We start from the raw sequence: 27,687 nt of genomic DNA, 5'->3' as shown, positions 1-27,687 counted from the left end.
TGCGATAGTAGTGCGACTTTACACAATAGGCGCCGTGACAGGTCTTTTTATTCGAGGGGATCGACACGAACATCACTAACAATGCCGAGCTACCTAATGTCACACAAAGACGAGCAGCCCATTCGAAGACTTTGGCACATCACATGATGAGAGGAAGAGTGGGAGAGTCCACATGGTTCAGGGCCCGACAGCGTGGATGATGCAGGCAACACACACAATTGGGCCTCAAAGTGACCCTCACTGCCTAGACTGCATCGTCTATGCCGTTAGTTGGGTGATTGAAGAGTATCGTCACCAATCGCTGGGTCAATGGTTGTTGTTGGTTTGACCCCGCAGATCCAGGAACGTGTGAGTCGGACAAGACCTCTCTTTGTGATGGCGAAAAGCAAGGATCGCCCCGCCCCGCTTGGGACCCTTCAACGGCAGAAACGAGACAACCACAGAGAAGCTTAAAGCGAGAAAACACTGCAGTGTATCCCGGCATCTAGGATTCTAGAGCCAGCGATAGGTCATGTATGTGGGTATTGGTGGTTGGTAGTGAGAGCTGCTCGCCAATCAGACGATGGCACACTATATCGCTCAGCGGTTAGCCATCCAACCACAGCTCGGAGATGGCCTCGTCACACTTGGGCCCTCACATATCGCCTGCAACCACTCTGTTGCCATCACCAAGGGTATCGAGCTATTCTCAGACGTATTCTCATGCATTCGGCCGCTATTCGACGACCGCCAGTTGACTGGCGTTGTCTGCTCAGCGACTCAGCGTCCAGCCCTGGATAGCTCAGCGGCTAACGCAGAGTGATAGACGATCATGACCCAGCCCGCTATATACCCCGTTGAGACCGCAAGTTCCCTCTTCCGTGCATGATGTTCTTCTCTAGTGTTTCGTCTCATCGTGTTCAGGAGGTCACATCGCACAAGCTGGCTCCTCCATAAAGAATAAGTGTCTCGCCTTGACCTCGCTTCCCACGATGCTTCTCGAGGGTGCTCACTACTCACTACAACTCGGTCTGCTTCTGTCTCTGTCACTCATTACAACAGCTCAGCCTGAGCCTGTTCTATCTTCGATACTCCAAGCCCGGGACACAGATAAGCCTTTTTCAGGGGGACCAATTGACACAACCTATCTGCCAGCCCAGATTGGTGGTATAATCGGAGCATACGCTGTATCATTGGTGCTGGTCGCCATAACACTGCTTGCTTTATCAAAGAAGCGGCGCGAACATATTGCAGCTGGAATTGACGAGGTCGACTTCGAAGTCCGGAAAGATATCGTCAGTCCCGACTTTCCTCCAACAGCTGTACCTACATCTCTGAATATAATCACCGACACCGAATTCATCAAACCGAGCTTCCAGGACTCGCACGAAGGAAATCCATACATCTATCCGTCGCCGGCTTCAAGTGTTGGAGCCCCCGGAACTAATCCTTTTGTCGATCCCCGTGTTGTGGCAGTAGACAGACTCATGGCTCAATCTCAGCTTGAAGACATGTACAAGCATGTCCTGGAGCATGAGGATGCAAAGAAGCGAGGAGTCGTTTACGATGTTCCTCTTCCTCCCAATGCTCACCACCAACCACGGCCTTCAGCCTCGGCCTCCGTACTCTCTCTGAAATCTTCGACATCTTCGCCATCGAAGAAGGAGAGGAGCAAGCCAGCAACACTCAACCTTTCTGCTTCTCGCGAGGAGAAGAGCCAGTCAAGGACCTCATCATTTCTCTCAGCACTACGATCACCAAAGAAGAAGCAGATGAAGGGCATGAGCATCTCATCGCCTCTCATGACTCCTCAATCGGGTGAATTTCCTCGCTATGAAGGACAGGAGATGAGCGCAATTCCTCCCCGGCATTACGCTCCGGCCGCTCCTCCTCCGGTCCCCACTAATCAGGTCCCGTATGGTTCACCGGCCCTCCCGCCCAAGGCCCATGCGTCGCTTCCGACCCCGGATATCTCGCCCGAGAGTGTTTTGAGCATCGATGAACGAATCGGAAGTCAGCTGCCTTATCCTGGACACGCCCGTACTGTATCGCATGCACCCAGCGAGCGTGATCCCGAGTCAGCAACTTCGGAACACTCTCAAGCACCACTGGTCGGCCTGCCATCGTCACCCAAGCCCGGTTCAAGGTTCCCATCTCTTCCCGCGTCACCCAAGCCTGGCCAGACATTCCACCGTGCCAACGCACCTTCAGCTGTGCGCACTGGTGGTTCTCTCCCATTGCGTGCTTACGAGCCTGCCATGGTTTCACCAAATACCATTGCGCAAACTACCAAGCAGACTGTATTCGAGAGGAAAGGACCGCTATCACCAAGCGGAGCAATGACTCCGCACACAGCTGGTGCAGTGCCTTATTCGCCTTATCAGCCCTTCACGCCATGCATGCCTGTGACACCTTCGCTTGTGACCAGGGAGGATCGGAAGAGGATGAAACGCATGGTACCTAAGACACCGACTTTGGAGATGGTTCAGAGTTCGGATGACGTTTGGTAAACGAAATGATTGGAGTTTATGATTATTTAACGGGGTCTACATTGCATTATTTCCTTTGCTGTCGTTGATATCAAGACATAGGGGTCTACTTGGTTGGGGTTTACAGTATTTGGTTAGAGCTGGCCCACGGGCTTGCGGGGATTTAGTAACGGCCGCAAGGACCAGAGCTTTACTATCTGCATAAAATATTCACCTGTATATCATTTATTTCTGCCAAATCGATTTCGTTTACGAGTTCACGTTGTTTTCAAACGTGTAACGTCACCCAACAGACGCGGTGGTTTCCATCTAATGTTACCCAGGCGCTAATATCTAGTATCGACTCTAGTACTCTACGATCTCTCAAGATCTTGAATCGCCAATCGGAACAATTAAGAAGATGCATGTGACGATACTTAAAAAGCAACAAGCGCTGAAACTAGAAGGTGACGCAAGGTTAATCGTTTGATCACCGGGATGGATTGGGGATAGTTTGGAGGAGGATTCAGTGTTGGGATCACGATCATTTGGTGGCGGCGGGGACCATCTCGAGAAGCGAGGATGAGGATAGTGGCACAGAAGCTGAAAGCTGAGTCCAAGACATGCAAGAATAGCCTGCGTTGTGTAACCCGAACAGATCTTCTGTTCAACGCGGATTGGCAGGGCGCCAATAGTTCGGTATTTGTATGTAGCTATCCGTCGCACAGTCCCTGAGAGGGTTGCACCAGACGGGACATGGCAGATTCGAGGGATTGATATCCAGGTTTTTTCGGATTCTTCACAATGAAGTCGTCTTGGCGACCGTTATAAAGCTATTTAATTGGACCTGTGATACTCAAAATGCTCCCGAGTAACCGTCGCCTGGGTCTGGCCTTTGCCGGCTGGAATGTATGTAATAATTCAGTTCCTGTGAACCACGGGGACGCGAGACTGAGACTCGCGTGGCTAACCCGAGACAACTCGAGTAGCACCACGGTTTATGTTTTGTCTTTCGACAGTGTATCTTGGTCTAGGGGGGGGGGGAGAGTTTGATAAATGTGACTGAGATATTGTCTATTGCCACTCGATTATGAGGGTATTTTCTGCTTCCTGAGCCGAGTTCTCCAACGCAATCGAACTCATGCCCGTCCTCGAGGGTCCCCCCATTCCAATTTGATCAAACAGAGTTGGCTTGTGCTTGACGGGCTACGGGTTACTGAATTTGTGATTGCGTGCACAGTGCAGAATGCGTCTCAGACCCGAATGCGAGAGGGGTAAACCTCTAACTAAAGTGGACCGTATTCTTCAGATCGCCAATACTGTGCGGTTCAAGCCGTAACGCCCCCTCGCCTAGAGACTCATCCCGTGCCAGTTGTTAGGCTTAGTGATTACGCCACCAAAAGTTATCGACGTTTTGCACTGTATTTAGAGTAAGGTAAACACTCAAATACTAGTGGATCCCCTGAACTCATCACTCCATTCTTTGGTACAAAAGACGACCTTGGCCAAGCGCGGACTTGACTAGGCGTCACTGGGCTGATATCCGGGTTCCATCGTACGATTTTCTGCCCTCTTCTCAAACCGAATTCCTTGCATCCATCGCTCGCCTCCGAATCATCGCCCAAATCGCTTATTCTCCCATCAGCAATTTTAACTGCTACTCGTTGCCAGTCGAACCATAATCGCGAGACTGCACTGCTCTTCCCTTGTTGTAGAACCCCTGTACTGTCCTTTCTCACCCGTCAACCGTTCGGCAACACCCGTTCAATCATTCGATCAGAGAGTCATCGAGACAACCATCGATTCATTCTGAGGTTGCAGCACGCCCTCACCACCGAATCTCTCTATCTTATCCACCGATTGATCGCCTTAGCAGAGGCTATAGGCCTGTCGACTATTGCAGGCTGACCCTCAGCACAGCCTGTAGCTGTAGCTGCCACTGTAGCTGAGGCTATCGCGGTCAAAGTCCACTCCTCGGCCGAGAGACTCAATTGAACAGGCCACGCCGGGAATAGAGGCCAATTCAACCCAGCTGGACCGACAACATCGACCCTTGCTCTTAGTATCGTCGGCCAAAGGCCCTCGTCTTCCCGAAAGGAAGGCCTCGCTCGACCACGGCGACTCCTTCGGGGTCACCCTAAGCACTGGGTCTCTCAATCAGGCCATCGCAACTGCATTGCATGGTGCTGGCCTATCCCCATCATGCCCGGCTCCCGCTTCTCCGACATGGCCGACTATGATTCTACCACCAGCCTCTATGGCCTTCAAGATCCGAATCTAGGTGGTTTCGTTGATGATGGCTCGGTCGTGAAATCTGACCCCTCCTCAGCCTCCCTGCCCAACGATTCCTCCCGTCCCCAGACCCAGCAACAATACTACGACGCTGCATGGCAGTTCACCGGCACGCCCCCTTACGACTCGTACGACCCCTCTAGCAGCACCGCACCTCCTGCTCAAACTAGCTATCAACCTTCTCCTTGGAATCTCGCTTTCGGTCAGGATCAGCAGAACCTTCAACAGCTTCCCATCTCTACCGGCGTCGACGGCCTTCCGGCAACCACTCTCAGCCCCGAATCAATCTACGCCGCCTCAAATCCTTCCCTGCGACAGCCTAGTTTCAACGACAACACCGTTCTTCAGCCAGCCCTTATCAGCCATCTGACTCCTGCTCTGCAGGAGAAGCTGCGCAACATCGCCATGCCGCCACATCTTCAATACCACTCCCCCAAGAGCGCCTCTAGCCCGGACTCAGCAAATGGCGAACTCAGAAGGGGTATTTTTTCGTCACCGGATCCTGCCGATGGATCTTCGAAAGCATCGCGAAAGCGCAAGTCTTCCGCCGACCCTGAGGATGAAGAGGAAGAGGAAGAGGATGGCGATCAACCAGTGAAGAAGACCGCCCACAACATGATTGAGAAGCGGTATCGAACCAACCTGAACGACAAGATCGCCGCTTTGAGAGATAGCGTTCCCAGTCTTCGCATCATGTCGAAGAGCGCGCGAGGTGAAGACACGACTGAAGACCGCGAGGAACTCCATGGTCTGACCCCAGCTCATAAGCTGAACAAGGCTACAGTATGCTGTGCTCTTTCTTCTAGCGATATGACTCACGCTAATCACTGGATAGGTTTTGAGCAAGGCGACTGAATATATCCGACATCTCGAGAAGCGTAACAACCGGCTACTCGACGAAAATGGTGCTATGCAAGCCCGCATCGCAGCTTTCGAAAAGCTTTTCATGGCCGGGGCGATGAATGGCGCCATTAGCCCTCTTCAGCAACCACCTACACCAATCCAATATGCACAGGATGCACAACAGTTTGTCGGGGGCCCGTCGCAGGACGGCAACGCACAGCCAGGAGGAATGATTCAAGTTCCCGATGATATGAAGAGAATCATTTCGCAACAAATGGCTTCTGATCAACCATATCCTGTACCCCAACAACAGTTTCGCGGTGGAAATCCCGCGCTCATTCGACAGCAGCAGCTTCAACAGCAACAGCAAATGCAGCAGGGTCGGTGGAATAATGCCGGCCCTTACTTTGGTAAATTGATGGTTGGCTCACTTGCCGGTCTCATGATTCTGGAGGCGATGCATGAGGATGAAGTCAGCAATGAGAAGCCTGAAGGTCGCGGTTTGTTCGCCATACCTATTCAGCTTCTGAAGAGTGCAGCCAGCGGCCTTGACCTGACCGTCGGAGGCTATCATCTACATACCTCACTCCGAATTGTTCTCCTCCTTGGGACTTTCCTTTGGGTGTTTGTTCCTTCACTATTCACACGAGCTTCACAAAAGTCGAAGAAACCGCAAGTCGGTGTCCTTCAGGCAGCGCCATCGCTCGCTTCACCAATTCATGTCCGCCGACAAGCTTGGCTTACCGCTGTCCAGACCGTATGGGTCCCTCGTCATAATTTCTTCCTCGAGGCGGCAGCTCTCATCTTGAAGACTCTCAAGCTCAGCCTCCGAAATGCAATTGGAGTTCATGGTTATCAAGCAATCACTGGTTTGACTCAGGAGCAGGAAACCGCCCGTGTCCAGGCATGGAGCATTGCCCTCGACTCGCAATTGGCTGGCGGTGACGTTGAGATCAACAAGAGCCGTCTTATTCTCACACTCCTCGCTTCCGGCACTCTCCCCGACACTCCTGCTAGACTTATGCTTAAGGCCCTCCATATTCGCGTTCTTCTCTGGGACCTGAGCCAGAACCGACTCCAACTTGGGGCAATCAACCTCATCGCTGCCAAACTTGCTCGCAGCAAGTGGAATGAGGCCCGCCAGCTGAATCGTCTCCTTACCCAACTTCACCGCGAGTCCTCCGAGCAGCATGACGACGATTTGCCCGAACATCTCGCTCTTTTGGTTGAACAAGATTGCGATGAAGTGCTCAACGACGATGTTATTCAGCGAGCACACAACCTGGCTTTCAATACCGATACCGATTACAACGTTGTGACCCCTATGGATGGCATGGATTCTGTTGTTGACGATACCGCTATTGGATCCCCCCTTGATGCTGTTGCTGCCTGGTGGTCGACCCAATTCCTACACCGAACTTTGGTCGCCACATTGGAAAAGGACGAAGAAACGCTCAGCACCAAGGTAGAAGATATCGAACTCACTATCAAGGCTGCACCCTTGGGGTCAACCGCGCAGGCTCGGGCAATCGTGGCACGAGCAGTTCTCGTTGATAAGGCACGCGGCGCTAACATCGCCTCTGCCTTGCAATCAATGGGCAACGAAAAGGTCGATGCTCTCCTGAGCTCTTCCATTTGTGTCGTTGACTCAAGCTTCCAGGCTTCTACTCCCGATCTCCGACTTGCCCTACGATGCGCCATGGCCATCGCTCACCTCCGACGTGTCGAATGTACTCCTGGAAGTACCCACCAAGGACTCCGTATGATTGAGTCAATCATGACCCGTGGCAACGCCCCGCAGATGTCTCTTATTGGATGCACCGCAACTCTCGAGCTGATGGAGGAGCTCTACGAGCACAAAGCAGCAGCTGAGACCTTCCAAGCCTCTCTTGAGCGACTATCTGGTGGTCTTCGTCTATGGATGGGCGGATCTCCCGGGGAGAAATGTGGCGTTGCTTCTGATGTACGAGAGAAGGTCGTTAGCCGGTGCCTGGCCATCAACAAGAGCATGGTGGGAATTGATTCGGATACCGGCTACGGAAGCCTTGATGAATGTGAAGACGACGGATGTTAGACGACCAGGAGCAAAATTTCCTTTTTATTTTTCATTTTTATAAGCGACATTCACCGATACACTTTTCCGCAACTCTACTTCGATCATCTCTTCACGATCTATTTGCTTGTTGCCCTTCCGAGATGACTATCTGTACGAAAACGGTTATTAGATTGGTGGGAAATCCTGGCGCTTATTATTCATGGAGTTTTAACTTGGCAACGGGTAAAAGGACAATCAAACAGTACATGGCGAAGGACATATTATTTTAACGGGCTTTCTGATGGACTCAGCATATGCGGAAGTGTGTTGAAGTGTTTTGACAAACAAATATATTTTTCCTTATTCTCATTCAAAGTACATTATTATGGCTTAATTCCCTGCTATCGTACGAGCATGGTGATATTTGCTGCTGAGTGGCGTAGTGAGCGGTCAGAATTGTTTCACGGAGGACTTCAAAGCGATCTCAAGATTTGGTTGATATCCACAGAAGATACGACCGCATGAGTCTTGACTTGAGTGGCCTTAACCCAAAGCTGGCGTAGGCTCGTCAGGCTTCACCATGGGAACGGGAAGAGACTTTGACTGAGATAGAACTTGCAAATTCTAGAGATCAGAGGGACCTTGGCTCGGATTGAGAGTTCTACAAATGAGAGTTTCGAAGATACAGCTGATCTCGAGCGACCTGAGGACGCTGAGCTAAGACTCACATTCAAGGGTAAGTGCATGACATCAAGATCCAGCGATGTTATCGGCCGTGAGGATGAAAAATACTTACCGCCGGTCCAACTGTGAGTGTTCTGACGGTAAACTACAACAGTGGGCATGATGCCATAAGTTATTAACCCATCTTTAGAAAAGGCGGTCAGCGTCTTTAGAAGAGATCTAATCATTTGATTTACCGAATTGATATGGTGCTACTGTCACTCAAGAACAAGAATAGCTTTCCCTCGCAATGTCTTCTACATAATGTTTATAGCTAGGGCATCAGGGAATGCGTAACATTCGACACAGGGGAATTTGACACCGTTTTACGTTAGACTGTAACCAAGTGGAAACCTCTTTACCGAAAGAGGGACTTAGCTTTCTGACTGGGATGAAGTGTTACGTTGATACTAGCGACTTCACTGTCAACACAAAGAGGTCCCTGCCCGATGCAAGAGCTGTGAGACAGCGTGGCAGAATATCATCGAAGTGTAGATTCATGAGACATGACCTAGGATGTAGCAAAGCTTACAAAGCATTTATTCAAGGCAGCATGTATCGTTCGCTAATCATAAATTTCCCGGTAAATTCGTGATAACACATCCGTTGGGTTCTCTTATTCATATTATGTTGGAAAACTGCTGTTTGTCAGTAGCTGTTGTAGCTTTAGATGTGAGGGATATTTACGTTCTCTGGGGAGTTTGTGATTTCCTCGAACTCTTGGAGTGTCTCAAAGCCCATCGCTGTGAGGGACTCGGTACCGTCATCCACAACCTGGTTTGTTAGCGATATTGAAAGATTGGGTAGCATGGTTGACTTACCCAACCAAGGACCACTTTTGTAGCTTTGTGACTCCTCGCCTGACGAATGCCCATGAGCGTCAAACCTTGTAAGGCGAGAGTTGTTTGTGGTCCAGGAGGTACAACTGGAGCAACGATGCCACCGATGTCCTCAGAGCGTGACACCAATGAAGGAATATGAGTTTCCAGTGGACTGCGCTGCTTGCAAACAATGATGGTACCTAATAAGGCACCTGTCGCATCCTTGGCCCGCACAATCCCACTCAGCTTCGATTCTGACAGCGCATGGCGGTACAGCTCTAATACCTCGGGATTTGCGTTGTTACGGACATGGCCGAGAACACCATCCGCGTTGTCCAAATCATGAATCAGGTCAAAGCTAATACCGGCTCTTTGAATGCTCTGGGACAAACCCTCTGGGGCTGACCAGCTTGCCACATCCTGTAAAATCATGTTTGATACACGTCGTGGAAACTGGACATCCCAGCCACTGTTCGCAAACCACTCTTTGATTGTGTTGACCTCGACATCATTGGGAATGCCTAGAAAAACTCCAGGGAAAGCTGACCCTATCTGGACTTGCTTAATTCCTCGTCGCTGCATGAGACTTCTAAGCGCCCGTCGATGAAGGGACCTCCCGATCGATACATCACGTTTGGTAGGTTCGACAAAGACACCTCCAAGTATACCAACACCGTGGACAAAGTAAGTAGCAGCAAAGCCGTACAAAGCGTTGGTGCTGCTATTTCTAACCACAAAATGGGATTCCGAAATATTAGCATTATTGAGCTGAAAGGAAGCAGCAGTTGTTGTGCGTAGAAACTGCAGATCTGGTGCGCTTGCTCGGTGAACAGCTCGAAGTAGGTCGTTCAAAGCAGATGCATCACGTTTCGAACTGTATTCTTCTACCAGCCAGTGCTGTCTGGACTTGAGAACCTTCTTGCTCTTGCGCAGGGTACCGGGGAGCGTTCCAAGAGGTGCGATTTCTCCAACTAATGTCCTTGCAAGAGCATGGAGAGCGTTCTCGGTAAAATCGAAGGTGCAGAGGTATGTGCCAATGGATTTATCCATTGCAAAATCATACGGGGAGCTGACTGCCACTACAATCAGTTGCTTCTTCTGACCCCTGGTTCGAAGCATAGAGCACATCATATCAACATGCTTGGTGAAGCCAGCTTGATAAAGGTTTCGATTGGCATCAGCCGTAACAATGATGATACAAGATGCTCTGTGGATAAGATTTTCGTGGACTAAATCTGGTCAGAAAGAAATTCATCTACTCAAGAATAAGAGTTTTACCTGGTCGAACTCCATTAGCCGTATAGCTTGTGTGAAGTAACTTTTCATTACGGGCTCGAGCAAGGGATTTGCCAAATTCTCGGAAGACACCCTCTCCACTCAGTATCGCGCTTCGGTCACGACCATTATGCGCCCACATCTCGTGTTGTCCTTCTGCTTGATTCTGACTGTCTTTGGCTGCAAGTAACTTTTTGGTGAGTGAAGATGCAGGCAGCGGCTTGACCAAGGGGGTCAACAAGAGGAGCTCCTCTCCAGGATGCATTGAGGCTGTGAGTGGGATAAGTTTCTCCTTATCTCGAATGATTGTGATGGAATCATCGTAGGCTTGGAGTGATAGAGCAAGATGAGATGGATGAAGTTGAGAAAGCAAAGAAATGCCTGGAGGGTTCAACGCCTTCTCCCAAGAGGTACAGGTCGATTTCAGATTAAGTACCCTTCTCAGAGAGGTAAAAATCCGCTCCTTCGTCACAATGCCATTTTCATAACCGAGCTTCAGGCCTTTGATAGCTTCAAGCTGGACGTCATAGGCACGGCAGAGGAGGACAAGATCACAGCCTGCTTCGACGGCCATGATAACACCATTCTGGACACCAAGTTCATGACTGAGAGCCTCCATCTCCAAGCACTCTGAGATTGCGACTCCGTTGAACCCAAGCTCATCGCGAAGGAGCTCATCCACAACTTGATCCGAAAGACAAGCATGACTCACATTCATGGACGGATTGGATATGCCACAGCCCCCGATGAACATAGCATCTAATTTTCCCGAGGCAACGGCATTTCGGAATGGGACCAGAGCGCTGATGCTGAGTTCCTCAAGTGTTTGAGTAATAATGGGCACATCTAGGTTTGAGCCCAGAAAGTTTAGATTTCCATACGATGGGAAATGCTTTCCACATGAAGCAATCCCGGCATCTCGAATTCCTCGCAGAGCCGCCAGGCCATATTGTGATACTTCTTGGGGGTCGTCTCCGGTAGCACGAACTCCCAAAGGCTGGTAGCGAGCATTATTCAATACATCAAGGACGGGTCCTAGCATGAGGTTGACACCACATGCCGAGATCTCAGTGGCAGTAGCCTTTGTCACTTCATATGCTAGGTCGGCTCGACCAGTAGCTGCGACGCCCATGGCACTGGGAAATTGGCATACGTAGTCTTCGTCGAAAAGACTGTTGACTCCTCCATTCTCCTGATCGAGGGCGATGAGAAGAGGTTGTAAATGACCAGCATTCTTAGCAATGGTTTGTAATTCCTGGACCAGCTCTGCTGTTTGCTGAGCAGCTTGACAGCGTTAGATTTATGGAGCAAGTCAGGTGTCTGTAAGTAGAACTCACATTTGAGGTTCTTGGCTGTAAGTATAATGGAACCAAGGTGATGATCCTCAATGAGGCTCCTGATCTGGGGGGTAACTTCAGTGCCATCCCAGCCCATAATCAGGATCTGCCCAATGGCACTACAGGACAACCAGTTACTATCACGATGTCAAGTGAATGGATGGATGGTTGTTCTCCGAGATTCGGAGCCGAAGAGTGGAGAGACGGCCCCTTGACAATCCCGCGCCCTCCGGAGACGCGCCTCGACGGGACTGACAGGAAGTGAGGTGAGGTGAGGTGAGGTGTATGGGTACGTACCGGTCGAGATCTTGCCATGCTGGATCGAGGTCGCTATTGTCTGTTTGGGCCATGATGGTTGGGCGGCGTCGATGCCTCGTCACATGGTACTTTGATCTCTTCTGCTGTGATTCTGGCTCACCCCTTGATGGCCCCGCGTGCTTGAGGTAACGATGAGATGCATTGACACTGCGGTAGCCTTCTCGAGAGGATGAGCTAGACGCTGACCCAGCAGGAGGAGGGGCCATTGGAGTGGAGGTGGAATGCTGCCGACCGCCTAAACCTCGGCTGAGATGATTGGTGTATATTGATTGGTCAGTTGCGGAAGGAGCCAGCTGTTGGGCGATAGCGAAGTGGGGTCGTGCTGTTCGTTGGCTGTTTCTTATGGCAGGCGATTTGATGGGTTACGCCCCATGAGTTAACGTTACATGGAACAACAGCAACAAATGGTCGGCGACAAAGAGGCCCGTTTCACGTTGTGTCGAGACGTGAGAGATTGGACCAGGTAAGGATGGACATTACTTGTGAGGCAAAAATGGACGGATGGCATGGTCTTTGTATTCCACTGCACCCTGGTCTCTGGCTGTCAATATGCACAGCAACATAGCAAAAGGGAACCATACCACGTTGAGACCGAAAACATCTCCACACAGTTTCACTTTCACGGTTTCAACGATGGCACCGTCTGCTTGGGACCAGATGGCACGGTTACTGAATCGCTCACAGTAATGACGAAATGACTTTTCCCATGCTATCTGGGAAAAAACGTGGCCGTTGTCGGCGGCTTGATAGGTCCTTAGGCTTCCTAGGATGAAACTCTTTGGAAAATACTAGTATCCCACGACTCGCCTCTCGTTTTATATGATTCATTGTCCTTAGGGACTTTCATCACAAGATAGAGAGCATCAGAAAACCTCACCTTGAGATATCTAATTCTTTGTTATAGACTCCTCCAGCCCATCTCCAGTATGCCTATCGCCGTCTCGCCAACCCTACCCAAGAATGGCCTCACTAAATTCACCAACTGTCGGTTGCTGAAAGGCAACGACTTGGTCTGGGAGGACCTTTGGGTCAGCTCCATTACTGGCAAGATCATCGATAGCCAGGCTTCATTCTATGGCGGCCGCAACATGCCTGACAGCACTCTTGATCTTGGTGGACGCATCATTGCACCAGGTCTGATCGAGTGCCAGCTCAACGGTGCCTTTGGCTTCAACTTCTCAACCCTACTGGGTGACATGTCCGAATATGGCAAAAACATCCAAAAGATCAATCGACTACTGGTAAAGACAGGGGTCACATCATACATCCCAACCATCACCAGCCAACGGCCTGAATTATACCAAAAGGTACGCCTTCCTCTTTGGTGGGGCAATCGTACATGAAGCTAATGCCTGCCAGGCCCTCCCGTATCTTGGCCCGTCCGGGGAACTGCGGATCCCGGCTCACGGCGCCGAGTCACTTGGTGCTCACTGCGAGGGTCCATTCTTGAGTCCCACCAAGAATGGCGTTCACAATGTTGATGTCCTCACACAAGCTGAATCGATACAGGACATTGAGCAATGTTATGGTCGCGAGAATATGACCCCTCGCTCCGATGGCTCGCCAATGCCGATCAAGATGATCACAGCAGCGCCGGAACGCGGACAGATGATGAGCCTGATCCCGGAGATCACATCAAGAGGAATCATCTATTCCGTTGGCCACACCGAGGCAACATACGAAGAGACATCGCAAGCTGTCAGTAGGGGTGCTACAATGATTACACACCTCTTCAATGCCATGCGCCCGTTGCATCACAGAAACCCAGGTGTCTTTGGAGTTTTGGGCAAGGCCGAGAGTCTGCCACGACCTTACTTTGGCATCATCTCAGATGGCATTCATTTGCATCCTACGACTATCAAGATCGCATACAGCGCCCATCCTGATGGCTTTATCCTGGTCACGGATGCTATGCATCTTGTTGGTCTCCCGGATGGAGCCTATCCGTGGACAAACGGAGAGTACACATGCAACATTGTCAAGCAAGGTTCTAAATTGCTTCTTGAGAACTCCGACACGATTGCTGGGAGGTACGTAGTGATCTACTCTATGCAGCTTTGTATCTAACTCTCATCAGCTCAATCACTCTTCTCGAGTGTGTCAATAATTTCAGACAGTGGACTGGGGCTAGTATTCCCCAGGCCCTTGGAGCGGTCACATCAACACCTGCGGCCATGCTTGGCTTACAGGGAGTCAAGGGTTCACTAGAATCGGGGGCTGACGCAGATCTGGTGATTTTGTCAGACGGATACGAAAGCCAGGGTGAAGTCAGGGGAACGAATGAAGTTCTTGTGCTGGACGAAGTGTGGAAGTTTGGTGAGAGGGTGTCTGACTCTGCCAAGGAGAGAAAGTTGATGTGAAAGTTTGGTTGGCTTTCCGTTGCTGTTGGTTCCCGTCCTCATGATAAGAATAGATACGCTGCATGAAACAGAAACTAGAATTAAAAAGAGCATTATTATTAGAAAGGTAAAGACCTAGGGAGCATTAGGCATGAAGGAAGCATTGATAAATAAAATATGTATTACTGCAAACGCTGCCAATGTTGTGCTTCATTTTAATTGACTTTGATGAATACTAAAACCCTCCTGGAAGATGCCGAAAGGGCAAACAACGCCAAGCACCACCTGGAACTTTTAAAGCTTCCTCTTATAGCGCTCTCTTTTAGCAGATAACAATGCCCGCGGGGTCTCGAGTCTTCACATGAAGCCCTGTCTCGGCCAATTGTTGAAGCGAATGCCAATCAACTTTCAGAACCCATCGCTGGGAACAGTAAAGGGTCTTGGGGAGGAAAGAAAACTCAGGACCTTAAGCCTAAGCGATAAAAATACTTAGGTAAATTTAGCCTAAACTTAGGAGACTTCTTGTCTAAGTTTATTTTAACACCCTATAGTGAGGCCCGGTATTTTCTTGCCCCCTGAGGAGGGTCAGCCAGCCCAGTGGGTCTCTCCACAAACCTACAGTAGCCGGAGCCCGTAGAGTTAGCTGGAGGTCGGCAGCCCAGGCTCTCCACACTCCCTCCGTCTCCGCCTCCGCCTCTCCTCATACTACCTGACTATCTCTACCTCGCTCTGCTCGACCTTTGACCTGTCTTATCTGCTCTTTCGGCTCTGTTTGCTCGTCGCTCCAAACCCTCGGCGCTCTATCGGGGAAACAACCCGTCATCGCCGGTTTCGCCAGATACTTCTCATCCCTTTGCACCGTTACACATACTTGCGCGATCACGTTGTGTCGCTGTCTCCCCCGCCGCGCCAATGAGACTTTGACGGCTCTTCTCAACTGAACAATGCCATGTCAACCTACAACTCAATGTCGGGGCTGCCAACTGGCGCCTCTTCCAGCCAAGCGATGGCGATGAACTTTGGATCTGCCCACTCTCAGAGTATGAATATGGACGTGTTCGACCAGGATATGACATTTGACGAATCACTTCTGTAAGCACCGCAGCGCACTTGCGACACGCGCGCAACTTTGGCTTGGGAGCTAGTCAAGCTAACATCTACAGTGATGGGGCTGCACTGCAGACTCTACCTTTCGGCACCTCGTACGACTTGGATGCCTTTTCCTCGACCTTTGAAGATCCCTTCTCATACTCGACTCGACAACAATTCGATCCTCCGCCGAACCAAGATGCCTTGCACGAAGAATCATCTCCCCAGGAGCCTGATAATAAGCTTCTCGGGTTCTCCGCTCCCGTTTCCAACGCTACCATTGTTAACGAGAACAACCAATTTGTTGACGCCGGCATGACGGCTGAATTGTACGGCATGTTCTTCGTTGCCGAGGATGTCTTTGGAGGAGAATCAACCGGACGCCCGATGGAATTGACTTGTTATCGCCGCAACCTCTGGCAGTGTTCGGGGCAGATCACTCTTCCTCGCGGAATCAGGAATATTGTGAGTGAGCAAGGGCAACACATTCCAATATTCGAGCTAGTAGCGACTATTGCAGCCATCGAATCCATCGAAGGAAAGGCTACAGAAATAATATCGATCCCCTGGAAGAACGCCAACCCCCAGGGAGGTGATGACTCAAAAGGCGTCTCAGCGCCGCCCACTATCACACTAGATATAACGACAGGCCAGGAGATCGACGCACATCGTGTTTCTCTGCCTATATCTTGGAAACGGCTTCAGTTCAAGCATGCTACTGCCAACAACGGCAGAAGAAAGGGCTTGCAACAGCACTACGTGGTCCAGATCACCCTGTTGGGAAAGACACAGGCCGGTGAACTCATAAAAATATCGGAGATCAAATCTGGCCCAGTCATTGTTCGTGGCCGGAGTCCTAGAAACTTCGACAGCAGGAAGGACGTTCCTCTTACAGGCGACAAGAGATTTGAGAGGAGAAGCACATCGACGTCAAATGTAGACCACCCAACGCTTAAACTAGAACGGGAGAATTCGACAAACTTCACGCAAAGATTCCCTCCTGCTGGAAATCTCCAGGTAAGGCATACGTGAGTCCATCTACGGAAAAGACAGAACTGACAGATAAGCAGCCGAACGACTGGGCAACACCTGGGTCAATGACCCACCCACTACCCAGTCCTCAACCCGTTGCAAGTCCACATCCGGCAAAACGAGTCGCCTTATCGCCAACAATGACCAGACCACCGATACCAGCTTGGTCCAGCGATCCAAACAACTCTGCTAAAGCAGCGAATTCCCACAGTAACAAAAACTCACTCCCGCGTCAGAATGCATCTCTGCCGATCAATCTGTCACTATCAGAGGACGAGAGAAGTCCGAACCGCTCGAGTGCTGAGCTGCACAGTCCCAATTCTGGCAAAGGCCACACCACCGCAGGGGCGAACAGGGAAAATAGTCCTGCAGATGAGGGTGCCGATCCCTTGTACGAATACTTTCCACTGACTGTGGATGATTGGTACGTTACCACTTTGTTGGATCTCTCCACTTTCACGTTACTAACCTCCACCAGGATGCCGCCTGTCGATGCTGTTTATCGGCCTCACGTGGTCCATCACACTATCATGCCACCCGAGATGAAAGCACAACAGCTCAAGAGCAAGGCTAAGCGGTACTTTGCCTCTGACTGAAACACAACAGGTGGTCGAGACTGATGAGTTACGAATTGTTGGAAAAGCCGATTTCCTGTATATTATATATCTAAGCTTTTGTACGGGCTTTCTGGAAAGGGGGAGTCTGTTTGGGATTATAGCACATTGTGAGCAAGTATATACACATTAGGTGAGACGGTTAACTCATCATTGAGGGCATGAGATGGTTTGCATCGATACCCGAGAATTTTTATGCGACAATTGGTCATTATTGCAAAGTGTGCATTACAAAACACAGCATATGTTGTCGAATCATGCTCATGTTACTTGAGAGTGAACTTATGCACAGACCGAATTCTCAATTTACAAGAAGCAATAGATTGTATTAGGCACCTGTGATTCTTCCGCACGTCCTAGATGACGATCGATTTTCAAGAAATGACACTTTTCCCCCAACGCCTCCACGCCAAAAGACGATACACGTAACACCCATAAACTCCAACACAAAACCTATCTTAAGCCGCCAGTGGTATTTATGTTCTATCTCTAACCTGACTTAAAACGCCTTACTCGAATACGGGGCTAAAAATGCTATTGTTGTAGTCATACTGATACAGTCTGATAATTTCGTTCCTGACCCAACCCTGTAGCGACTGAACAAGACCTTCCTGGTCTCCAATTCTTTTCTACTCTTCCTATCCCAATATGTCCACCTATCGCGTTTAATGCGCCCCGACGGTGTTGATTTTCTTCTGTAGTTCAGGGTTGGGTGTCAACCTGCGGCTTAGATCTGGCTCAGGAATGCGCGAGGCCATACTGTCAGGAACCAGGTCTGGCGACGGTGATCGCATTGCCTTAATGTTTGCGGTCATCGGTTGGAGCAAGTTCGCGACAGGGGCGTCTGGAGACATGGCGACAGCACTATCAATCATCTCAACTTTCGTCTTTGGGACGTCGGTCTGAACTTCGAGGTTGGGGGTAAGTCTGCGGTTCAGGTTCGGTTCCGGAATACGCGACGCCATTCGGTCGGGGAACAAATCGGGCGAAGGGGTTCTCATAGAGTAATCGCCCGCAGGTGTCGCTCGCAAGAGGTGTGAAGCAATCGGCTCCGGAGCGATAATCGTAGGACTCTGAGCTCTCTGAATCTTGGTTTCAGGGATAGCAACATTGCCAGTTCGTACTTTGGAGGGAAGAATCTGCTCGAATCCCTGCTCGCGAGCAACTTTCTCGATGCTCTTGAAGTACTGTCGTCCATGTTAGCGGAGGCTCGTCATGGGAGGAAGGGTTGCTTGCCTTGACTGTCTTTACCTGAAGTTCCAATGTGGCGTCCTCGTCCACAACAATCATGGGATGGGGGTGGAGCTGAAGGCATGATAGCGACCACATGTGATTGACACCTTGTTCGACGCATTTTTGCAGTGCAAGCGCCTTGCGGGCCCCAAGGATAATGACAACAACCTCTCTTGCTTCAAGGACTGTTTGGACGCCCACAGTCAAAGCCATTCTTGGCACCCGGCTTACATCGTTGTCAAAGAAGCGCGAGTTAGAAAGAATGGTGTCGTATGCCAATGTCTTGACTCGGGTACGACTGGCAAGGCTTGATCCGGGTTCGTTGAAAGCGATGTGCCCGTCTTCACCAATGCCGGCCAAGAAGAGATCAATACCACCAGCTGCCTTGATAGCTTCCTCGTATGCGTCACATTCGGCCTCCGGGCTGGCAGCGTTGCCATCGAGTATGTGGACGTTGGAAGGGTGGATGTTGACATGAGAGAAGAAGTGCTTCCACATAAAGGAGTGGTAGGAGTTGGGGTCGTCTCGAGGAAGACCGACATACTCGTCCATGTTGAAGGTGACTACATTCTCGAACGAGACCTGCTGTGGTTAGATGATGCTCTAGGATGAGGCGATGCAACATACTTCGCCAGCCTTGTACTTGCGTACTAGCATATCATACACTCCGATAGGGCTAGAACCTGTAGGGAGGCCGAGGATAAAGGGATGCTCGGGTGTGGGTTGGAAGGCATTGATGCGGTCCACGACGTAATTGGCGACATACTTGCATGCCTCAGTCTCGTCGTCACGGATGATGAGCCGCATGATGTGGTTGTGTTATTGATAGTGGTTGATGTTATAAGTGCTGGATTTAGAAATGAGGTTATGAAATACTGGGTTTTTGGTAGGAGTTCTTGAGTGTGTTGGGGGTTGAAGAAATATGATTGCACTTTCGAGGAGTCAATTGCTTATGAGGAGAACTTATCAAAGGCGCACAAGTCACTACCAAGAGAGAGTCACTTGCCATCCACGGGGACCCGTTGCATCATGATAGAAGCCACTACCTGAGATAGGTAGGACGCCACTTTCCTTTCCGCTTTTCAACTACCATTCATGATGGAGCGTGGGGAGAGCGACTTCGGTCAGTGGGCAATGTAAGGTTGGATAGCAAGTCGCGATAGGTGCAGTGATTCGTGGTGGAGGGAATGAAACGTTTACTATGAAGTTTGACACTGTTTGAGAAGCCGCACTGTATTGCTTGCTTGCTCATGATAGGCACCTTAGTGTTGTCAAGGTTGCTTTCTGCTTCCATTGGCCAAAGCCAAGCTTGCTTGTTTCTACGGGGCAAAGACGGATATAGTCAGTGATATACAGTAGCCGGCATTAGCTCCGATGTAAGGTAGCGTTGGAGGGATGTTATCAGATCCATGGTACAGTAAGTACATAGGTCGCGGGATCCCGATTTCTCTTTATGGGAGGTGGAAGCATGATAGAGTTCTTTTGTTCGTATTGGATACCTTGCTTCTGGAACTTTGTCGCTACGTGAACCCTACGTCTCAGCAAATGGACCTGAACCGAGGTCACATCCCTCAAGATGCTCAAGAATTAATGCCGTGTAAGCGCACTAGTTGATGACAGGATTGGTTCTAGGATATTACTGTTCTGTTCGTGGCAATGTCACTTCAATACAGGGGTCCAGAATAGAGGTAGACGCGCCGAAGAAGGGCAGATTGTTTCAAATTACGTTCCTTGGCGATGTCTGTGTAACAAGGACAAGTTTGAAGTAACATGTAAAATCAGATGAACCCTCTGAATTTATGGAGATTGTTGAGACGGCCACGAATAAGCCTCCTCTCAGCCTCCAATAGTAGCAGTGCACACTAACAATTAAAACGTGACGGGCCCATGTCACTCACTAATGAAATACCATCCACTTTCTCACGGAGCACTCACACTCACACGCAACGTTACGTTACAACTAACTAACTCCCCCCCATCTGGCTACGATCCTCGACCCCGTCTGACCCAACAAACTCCAAGGCCACCTACAATGACAATTGCAGTTACAGGCGCTTCTGCTCACTAATTTGCTGGCTCGCATCGCTGTGGCGGCGGTTTTCGCGTGTCGCCTGTGACTGTGAGAGAGCGGGTGCGTGAGCGGGCGCTCTCGCTGTGCGACGTTGATTTTGATCTCATGGACGAATTGGAGGCGATATGATACATTACTACTACCAATTACCACTTCCAACCTACTACACCTTGCTCCCTTGCTCTCCCTCTACTTCCATGACACAGCGTGAACTGAACTGAACTGCTCTGAACTGAATTCGACCAGACCGACTTCTTCCCCTTGCAACGTCGACTCTTTTTCTGCTTCTCCTCTGCGGGACTGGTCGTCTGCTCCGCTCTATCCGTCCCTTCTCATGCTTTGACCCCGTCTACTCCTGGCATGTCCCATCAGAGGTGGCCCATCTCCATCTTCGTGTTGTTTCCTTCAGATCTGCCCTCGCCTGAGCTACCTATCCAGGAACCTGTGCCTGTCCATCAGACACTCTCCACCTGCTAGTAGTAGTAGTAGTAGTAGTTGGTCCATCCATCGGGGCGTAAGATTCTCACCCTCACCCCATTCCATCCCATCCCAGCCCATCTATTCCTTCGAAGGCGGTTGCTTCAACCTCTTCTTTTCGCATTCTCTTGGACTATTTACATTCTGCCGTGTCCATGACTCAAACCTTCTTTCCTTTCTCCTTTCGTTTCTATTTTCCATAATCACTCATTACCATCATGCCAGCGACTTTTCAAAAGACACTCTTGGCGGCCATTATCAAGAGCCTCCTTCGGGGGAAATCACTGGTGCAGTCACTCTTGGCTTACTGGGGCAGCTCTCTGGGACTCGAGACAAACACAAAGACGCGAGTCGCCAATACGCCACGCAAATCTGCCCAAGACTTTCTCAAAGAGGCAGAGGCTCTATTCCTCGACCCTGTCGGTCAAGATGGCCTACAAGAACTATCCAACAACATACGGAAACAACTCCTAGAGCGATTGGAAACTGATATGGAGTGTATGCTACCGTCATACAGTCATCAGCTACCAAGAGGTACAGAGGTTGGCCGCTTTGTGGCATTGGATGTTGGTGGTTCGACCCTCAGAGTAGCATTGGTGGAACTGTGCGGTCGCGTGTCCAATATCGGGGAGGAGAGCAGGATCGTGAGCATGAGGAACTTCCACATCACACCTGAGATCAAAGCCCTAGAAGGCAGGTTGTTCTTTGACTGGATGGCCGAGAAAATACTAGAGACTCTATCAGCAGAGCTAGAGCAGCAAGATACATCTGATGGACCTTTGCCTATGTCGATGGCATGGAGTTTTCCCATTGAGTATGCTCATTCAACACACTCTTTAGTCCAGAGCTAATATTCTCTAGACAAACATCACTGGCAGGTGGCAAGTTGCAAGGGATGGGCAAGGGCTTCGCTGCGTGCAACGGGTTGTTAGGTCAAGATCTTGGAGAGATCGTACGAACAGCCTGCTTGAACCGCGGTCTCAGTGTAGAACTTCGAGCTATTGTCAACGACTCCAGTGCATGCTTACTATCGGAGTCGTATAACCACCCTACAACAAGATTCGGACTCATCCTTGGTACTGGCGTCAACCTTGCTGCCTATCTTCCTGTATCCGCCATCGGACGTGTCAAATTTGGCGAGCGTCCTCCCCAATGGTTCGAGAAAGCGACACATGTCATCATCAACAGCGAGATCAGTATGATGGGACGTGATATCTTGCCCTTGACAAGATGGGATCGGCAATTATTGGCGAATCACTCCCGGCCTGAGTTTCAGCCTCTAGAGCATATGGTCAGCGGCATGTATCTGGGCGAGATTTGCAGATTGGCACTTGTTGAGGCGATTGAGTCGACTGGGGTTTTTGGAGGTGTTGTTCCTGTGTCCCTGGAGAAACCTTACTCGTTCTCAACCGAGACGCTCTCTATTATTGAGAGGTGAGTTTCAGACTCAAGATTATCCAGCTTCAGCATGCTAACGATCATAGGGATACGAGCTCTGATGCCGAAGAGGCGCGCGAGCAATTTTCCTCTCGTCACCCATCGAGCCAAACCCCCACAGCTGCTGATCTAACATTCCTCAAGCAGCTAGCCGGCTTGATCTCCAGGCGCTCAAGTGCGCTTGTTGCTGCTGCCGTACACGCTTTCTGGAACTTGCGCATCGACAGCCAGAACAAGTTCGTATCCACACTATCACCCGAATCATCTGAGCGAGACAGCGCGGAAGCAGACCGTGACCTGGCCGAGACGACAGTAGCCTACAACGGCGGCGTTATCGAGAGCTACCCTGGCTATCTTGATAGTTGCCAGTCATACCTGAATGACTTGGTAGCGGCTGACAAGATGGAAAAGTCTGGTAACAGAACCATCAAGCTTGTGTCAGCAAAGGAGAGCTCCCTGATGGGAGCAGCAGTGGCTTTGGCCTCTTTGGAAGAGGTCGTAGAGGGGCCATTGGGCGTGGTCGGCTAAAGAAAAGGAACAGGTATACGCCATTTTAATGACATGTTATTAGCATTGCATCGGTGTCTGGCGTTTTGGTTTTTGAGATGAAAATAATGTTGGATTATTTTTTATGGAGAATATATTTGGATGATGAACTTGGGATGGGATGTCGAACTATATTAATTCAGCCCTTAGACATGTGCGTCCCTGAGAACTGCTCATGGTAGACTTCGTGTACAAAAGTGTGATTCTCCAGCCTTAAATAATAGTCATATCAAAAGATCGGCTATCAAAATAATTAAGTTCTCTTATGCCTACCTAGTGTTTGGTACCCTTGCGGCCCAAACTTCATCACGCCTTTCCAACTGAAGTAGGGTCACGTGCACGCGTCAAACTCTCGCGTTGAGTGGTTGGCGCGTCTGCAGCTTGACAATAGCTTCTAGGCACCCCACGGTATCTTGTACACCAACCTAATATCCTCCCGCAGCTGTTGATCTCTTGAGCTTAGATTAATTTTTTGCTTGATGTCATAACCAAGGTGCTGTTCGCTTGTTTTGTTCACTTTCATCCTATCTTTTTGCCCTCAACACGCGACATGGCCGCCGCCGACACATTTGCTGAATGCGCCATCGCGTTCGTCGCCAGCAATTTACTGACTCCCAAACTGATCGGAGAGGTAATCTGAAGCTGCTAAGCTCAATTATCAATACTGACAACTCCTAGCTATCAACCGTTCTAGAAGAGAATGGTGCAGAAATATGTGAACCTCGACGCGACGGCTCATTACCGATCGAGAAAGTCACCCACATCATCTCCAACACGATCGATTTCCCTCAGTTCACTGAGGCACAGGCTCATATGATCCCTGTAGTGACGACTCAATGGATCACCTTCTCTATAGCTCGCAGGAAACAGGCTCAAATTAGGCCTTTTTCGCCTGATCCGAGAATGATCTTTTCCGAGGTGGTGGTGACTTGTGCGGATCTGCCAGAGACCGACAAGGAGAGCATTGCTGGTGCCACAATGGCTTTGGGTGGACAAGAAACAAAAGATGCGTCTAAGTTAACCACACATATTTGCGCCCTATCGATGGACCATCCCAAGGTCCAAGTTGCTCTACAAAAGGGATGGAAAGGCAAAGTTGTGTTGCCACACTGGTATGTCTAGCGAGCGCAGAGGGCTTAAAATTTTGGTCGTTGACAGTCTCCAGGTTCGATGATTGTTTCAAACTTGGGAAACGTATCGACGAAGGCCCCTATCTACTACCCGATCCCGAAATTCTTAAGAAGACTTCTGCGGACGATCTCAAAATACCCTCCAACGAAAACCTCGCGGGCGCGACATCACCGACGCCGAATTATCTTCCTTTACCCTTGCCTTCTGATGGAGAGGTCGTTCGCCCACCGGTCACTGTTTTTCAGGACCGTAATGTGTTGCTATCTTGGGATCTGACTATAACCGATCGACTGTCAAAGGTGGTCAAAGAAATTATCGTGAGAGGGGGCGGAAAGCTCGTGGATAAAGTCGAGGATTGCGACATGCTCATTTGCCAATACCGCGACGGTCCTCAATATGTTCAAGCGGCGCAAGCGTACAAAGAAGTCGGAAATCTGGCTTGGCTTTACTGGCTCATCGTCCATAACGAGTGGACATCGCCACTCCGTCGACTGCTACACTATCCGATCCCCAAGGATGGTATAGAAGGATTTAAGGGTCTACGTATCACAGTGTCAAATTACGGTGGTGAAGCACGAATTTACCTGGAGAACCTGATCAAAGCTTCTGGAGCCGAGTTCACCAGAACGATGAGAGCCGAGAATACGCATCTAATCACTGCTAGAGACTCTAGCGAGAAATGCAAGGCGGCTCCTGAATGGGGGATCGCCGTTGTCAACCATCTCTGGATCGAGGAGAGCTATGCCAAGTGCGAAATCACGCCCATCAACATCAAGAAGTATAATCATTTCCCCCCGCGCACTAACCTGGGCGAGATAATCGGGCAAACGTTCTTTGATGAACCAAAGTTGCGCGACAAGTACTACCCCGGGGGGCCGGCTAAGCTCTCGCCACGAGCCAAGAGGAAGCGAGCAATCCTGGAAGCTGCAGAGGAGAACGCATATGCTCGAGGGCCAGCAGAGGGTGTTGTTATTGGCCAGGCTGGTAACGAGGACGTCGAGATGGAAGACTCTAACGGAGGAGGAAGTGAGAAGTCCGCAAAGAAGACGAAAACCATCGGAGATGCAACACCAATTCGTCCACGCCGTACTGGGAAGGAGAACGAGACGCCGTCGGTGGCTTCCACAGGAAGTCGTAGCGCCAAAGCGAAAGCCCAGGAACGTCTGCATGGCTTGAGCGACGATATTGCGCTTTACGAAAAGGAGAAGAAGAGACATGCCAAGGGAGGCAACACAATCTGGGGTGGAAAGCGAGCTGCCGACCAGGCCGAAAAGACTAACACCAAAACCAAACAAGAGGAGAAGCCTGAAGATGAAGATGCCGACGCGTTAGCGAAGCGGCCAATCAAAAAGACCAAGCCGTCACTTCCAGACATTCAGATGCGTATTGTCTTGACTGGATTCACTCGCTGGGTTGGGGATAAGAACAAGGAAGACCAGGATCGAGTACGTAAGCGCGAGCCATTTATTTGAATCTATTCTAACCAGACGACAGAGAAAACTTCGGGACATGGGCATACAGATTGTGCAAGAGGGTCAGCCGTGCGACTATTTGGCAGCCCCTAGTGTCGTCCGCACTGTCAAATTCCTATGCGCGCTTGCACGCGGCCCAACAGTGATCTCGTCAACCTTTATTGACCAGTCTCTAGACAAGGGCACCCTTCTCGATGTTGAGGATTTCATCCTCAAAGATAATGCTGCTGAGAATCGGCACAACATTGTCCTTGAGACATCAGTCGCTCGTGCCAAGGCAAACAGAGGCAAACTTCTTGTTGGTGTTCCCATCTATTGCACGGAAAAGATCCGCAATGGTGCGGAGAGCTACAAAGCGATCGCCGAGGCCAACGGGGCGATCTTCAAGATCTACCGGGCTCGGAGCGGGACGACAATCCGACCAACAACGGCAGAGGAGGAGGGTAACGCGCCACCCGAGCCGGTCTACCTATTAAGTAGCGGACGTCCCGACGAGAGGCCGCTTTGGGAGAAATTCCGTGATATGGCGTACAAAGGTAACATGGAGCCTCGCATTGTTGCACCTGACTGGTTGCTCGATGTCGCAATGGCTCAACAGGTGCGGTTTGATGACAAATTTTTGGCGGAGAACTTTTACGGAAATTCGCAGTAGCCATTTCTCTGACTACTGCTTGATGGCGTTCAGGACGGTTTGACATCGCTGCCGATGTTGGAGTCCGTAGTCGGTTTGTATCGGTGCGCGTGCTATGATGGAAAAGTCGCATGTGCTTTATGTAGAGACGAGTATATATGGTTCAGTAGTACTTAGAAGAATTTGACGCCTAATGAGTCGTCCTGGCCGAATATTTGGGCTTTGTTTCGTTTGACGAGGATGTTTAGGGCTTTGAGAAGGACATCAGTGTCCATGCCGTGAATATCTGTGAGGATCAGCTACAGGATCATCAACATATTGGCTTGTCTGACTGAAATTACCATTTCCTTTTGTACCGTCTCCCTCGACAAGTTCGTAGACTGTAAGAACACTCCCCTTCTGTCCGGTCTCTTCGACATAGTTCTCTACAAGCTCCGCCCATTCTTCGGGCTTTCGCCAATATAGAAACACAACATCTCCTGTTGATTTGCCACCGACGTACTCTACACGCCCATCTGTGTGCATATAAGAAATCACGTCACGAATATCATCGAATTGTAGCCTTCGATCGAGTTTTCGGTTTACAAAGAGGTCTGAATCTGCTGCTTCGGAAAGCGACAGGCGGAAGATGCGGTTATGTCTCGTGTAGGCGAGGATGAGATCGGACCATTTGTTGCGCTGAGCATGGAGCGTAGTGAGGTTTGTTTGGCGAGTGAAGAAGGCGGGAAAATGATACTCTCGGGGGAATGCGAAGGAGGATTCGGTGGTAGTCGCCATTGTCTAGGCTGGTGATGTTTGTGTGGTGTTGAAGATTGGAGGGGTGAGACGATGACGTGGGAGGGGCTCTACAGCTAAGGTACCCGTCAGGCTAAACACGTGTGATAGGTTGATCGGCCAAAGCCGTTTACGGCAATGCAAGGCAATTCTAGGCCTCAGACCAGACTTTCCTTGCTCCCTTATCGAACCATCAGATGAAGATCTACGGAGCAAATATAGTAAAAATCTTTTAGTCCTTCGCTTGGAAATGGTATACCAGAACAAAGGTTGAAATTCGTGTTTGAAATCACATCATCTCCATTCGTACGACACGACATGACACGAAACTTCGCCTCATGGATTCCTCTCCGAGACTCCACATAAAGGACTAGTCCCCCATAGTCACTGCGTGTTCTTGTTGACTATTCCGTGGAGAATGCTTGACAATTGAATCTCCGCGACATTGAACCGCGGTGTTATCTTTGTGGGGGAACTGTAGGTATAGCCCAGTTAGAGTCGCTGTGTTGCAAAGCAGAAGAGGTTGATATTGAGGCTTATCTATGCCGGCATTGATAAGGAGGCTCACTCCGAGGAGAAAGGAGGAGACAGGAATATGGGAGCTAGTTGAGGTAGGTAGTAAATATTCCCGATCGATACAACACAAAAAATAGCTCGAGGAAATTTAATATCCGGCCATGAGTGAGGATTCTGATTGAGCGACTCTAGAACAATACCATTCCGTATTCGGGGTCTGAGGACATCTTCTCA

General features: G+C 50.0%; 9 protein-coding genes; 6 read left to right on the top strand and 3 right to left on the bottom strand.

Moving 5' to 3' along the window:
* Window positions 1-971: 971 nt before the first annotated feature.
* Window positions 972-2,489, top strand: FFUJ_06108 (uncharacterized protein; the record flags this gene model as incomplete). Its single annotated transcript, XM_023579396.1, has 1 exon — window positions 972-2,489. The coding sequence occupies one exon, from the start codon at window positions 972-974 to the stop codon at window positions 2,487-2,489; it is 1,518 nt and encodes a 505-aa protein (XP_023432239.1).
* A 2,160-nt stretch (window positions 2,490-4,649) lies between these two features.
* Window positions 4,650-7,656, top strand: FFUJ_06107 (related to myc-type bHLH transcription factor; the record flags this gene model as incomplete). XM_023579394.1 has 2 exons in its annotated part: window positions 4,650-5,522; window positions 5,575-7,656. 2 exons carry the CDS (start codon window positions 4,650-4,652, stop codon window positions 7,654-7,656), a joined length of 2,955 nt encoding a protein of 984 aa, XP_023432238.1.
* Window positions 7,657-8,960: 1,304 nt separating this feature from the next.
* On the bottom strand, window positions 8,961-12,297 carry FFUJ_06106 (related to beta-N-acetylglucosaminidase; the record flags this gene model as incomplete). XM_023579393.1 has 6 exons in its annotated part: window positions 8,961-8,978; window positions 9,028-9,114; window positions 9,162-10,390; window positions 10,440-11,720; window positions 11,774-11,892; window positions 12,071-12,297. The coding sequence occupies 6 exons, from the start codon at window positions 12,295-12,297 to the stop codon at window positions 8,961-8,963; spliced, it is 2,961 nt and encodes a 986-aa protein (XP_023432840.1).
* A 720-nt stretch (window positions 12,298-13,017) lies between these two features.
* FFUJ_06105 (related to N-acetylglucosamine-6-phosphate deacetylase) lies at window positions 13,018-14,451 on the top strand (the record flags this gene model as incomplete). XM_023579392.1 has 3 exons in its annotated part: window positions 13,018-13,398; window positions 13,451-14,121; window positions 14,169-14,451. 3 exons carry the CDS (start codon window positions 13,018-13,020, stop codon window positions 14,449-14,451), a joined length of 1,335 nt encoding a protein of 444 aa, XP_023432237.1.
* Window positions 14,452-15,379: 928 nt separating this feature from the next.
* Window positions 15,380-17,147, top strand: FFUJ_06104 (related to acid phosphatase; the record flags this gene model as incomplete). XM_023579391.1 has 4 exons in its annotated part: window positions 15,380-15,522; window positions 15,594-16,536; window positions 16,590-16,975; window positions 17,030-17,147. 4 exons carry the CDS (start codon window positions 15,380-15,382, stop codon window positions 17,145-17,147), a joined length of 1,590 nt encoding a protein of 529 aa, XP_023432236.1.
* A 683-nt stretch (window positions 17,148-17,830) lies between these two features.
* FFUJ_06103 (probable glucosamine-6-phosphate isomerase) lies at window positions 17,831-19,205 on the bottom strand (the record flags this gene model as incomplete). XM_023579390.1 has 3 exons in its annotated part: window positions 17,831-18,352; window positions 18,417-18,980; window positions 19,026-19,205. 3 exons carry the CDS (start codon window positions 19,203-19,205, stop codon window positions 17,831-17,833), a joined length of 1,266 nt encoding a protein of 421 aa, XP_023432235.1.
* A 1,959-nt stretch (window positions 19,206-21,164) lies between these two features.
* On the top strand, window positions 21,165-22,911 carry FFUJ_06102 (related to hexokinase; the record flags this gene model as incomplete). XM_023579389.1 has 3 exons in its annotated part: window positions 21,165-21,760; window positions 21,808-22,380; window positions 22,431-22,911. 3 exons carry the CDS (start codon window positions 21,165-21,167, stop codon window positions 22,909-22,911), a joined length of 1,650 nt encoding a protein of 549 aa, XP_023432234.1.
* A 568-nt stretch (window positions 22,912-23,479) lies between these two features.
* On the top strand, window positions 23,480-26,184 carry FFUJ_06101 (related to RTT107-Establishes Silent Chromatin; the record flags this gene model as incomplete). XM_023579388.1 has 4 exons in its annotated part: window positions 23,480-23,560; window positions 23,608-24,041; window positions 24,095-25,505; window positions 25,555-26,184. The coding sequence occupies 4 exons, from the start codon at window positions 23,480-23,482 to the stop codon at window positions 26,182-26,184; spliced, it is 2,556 nt and encodes an 851-aa protein (XP_023432233.1).
* A 152-nt stretch (window positions 26,185-26,336) lies between these two features.
* FFUJ_06100 (related to VPS25-vacuolar protein sorting) lies at window positions 26,337-26,940 on the bottom strand (the record flags this gene model as incomplete). XM_023579387.1 has 2 exons in its annotated part: window positions 26,337-26,449; window positions 26,505-26,940. 2 exons carry the CDS (start codon window positions 26,938-26,940, stop codon window positions 26,337-26,339), a joined length of 549 nt encoding a protein of 182 aa, XP_023432232.1.
* Between the last annotated feature and the right edge of the window lie 747 nt (window positions 26,941-27,687).

The sequence above is a fragment of the Fusarium fujikuroi genome, chromosome FFUJ_chr06 (assembly GCF_900079805.1).
Source record: "Fusarium fujikuroi IMI 58289 draft genome, chromosome FFUJ_chr06".
In the NCBI taxonomy this organism is placed as follows: Eukaryota; Fungi; Ascomycota; class Sordariomycetes; order Hypocreales; family Nectriaceae; genus Fusarium; species Fusarium fujikuroi.
This window is presented reverse-complemented; position numbering and strand designations above follow the sequence as displayed.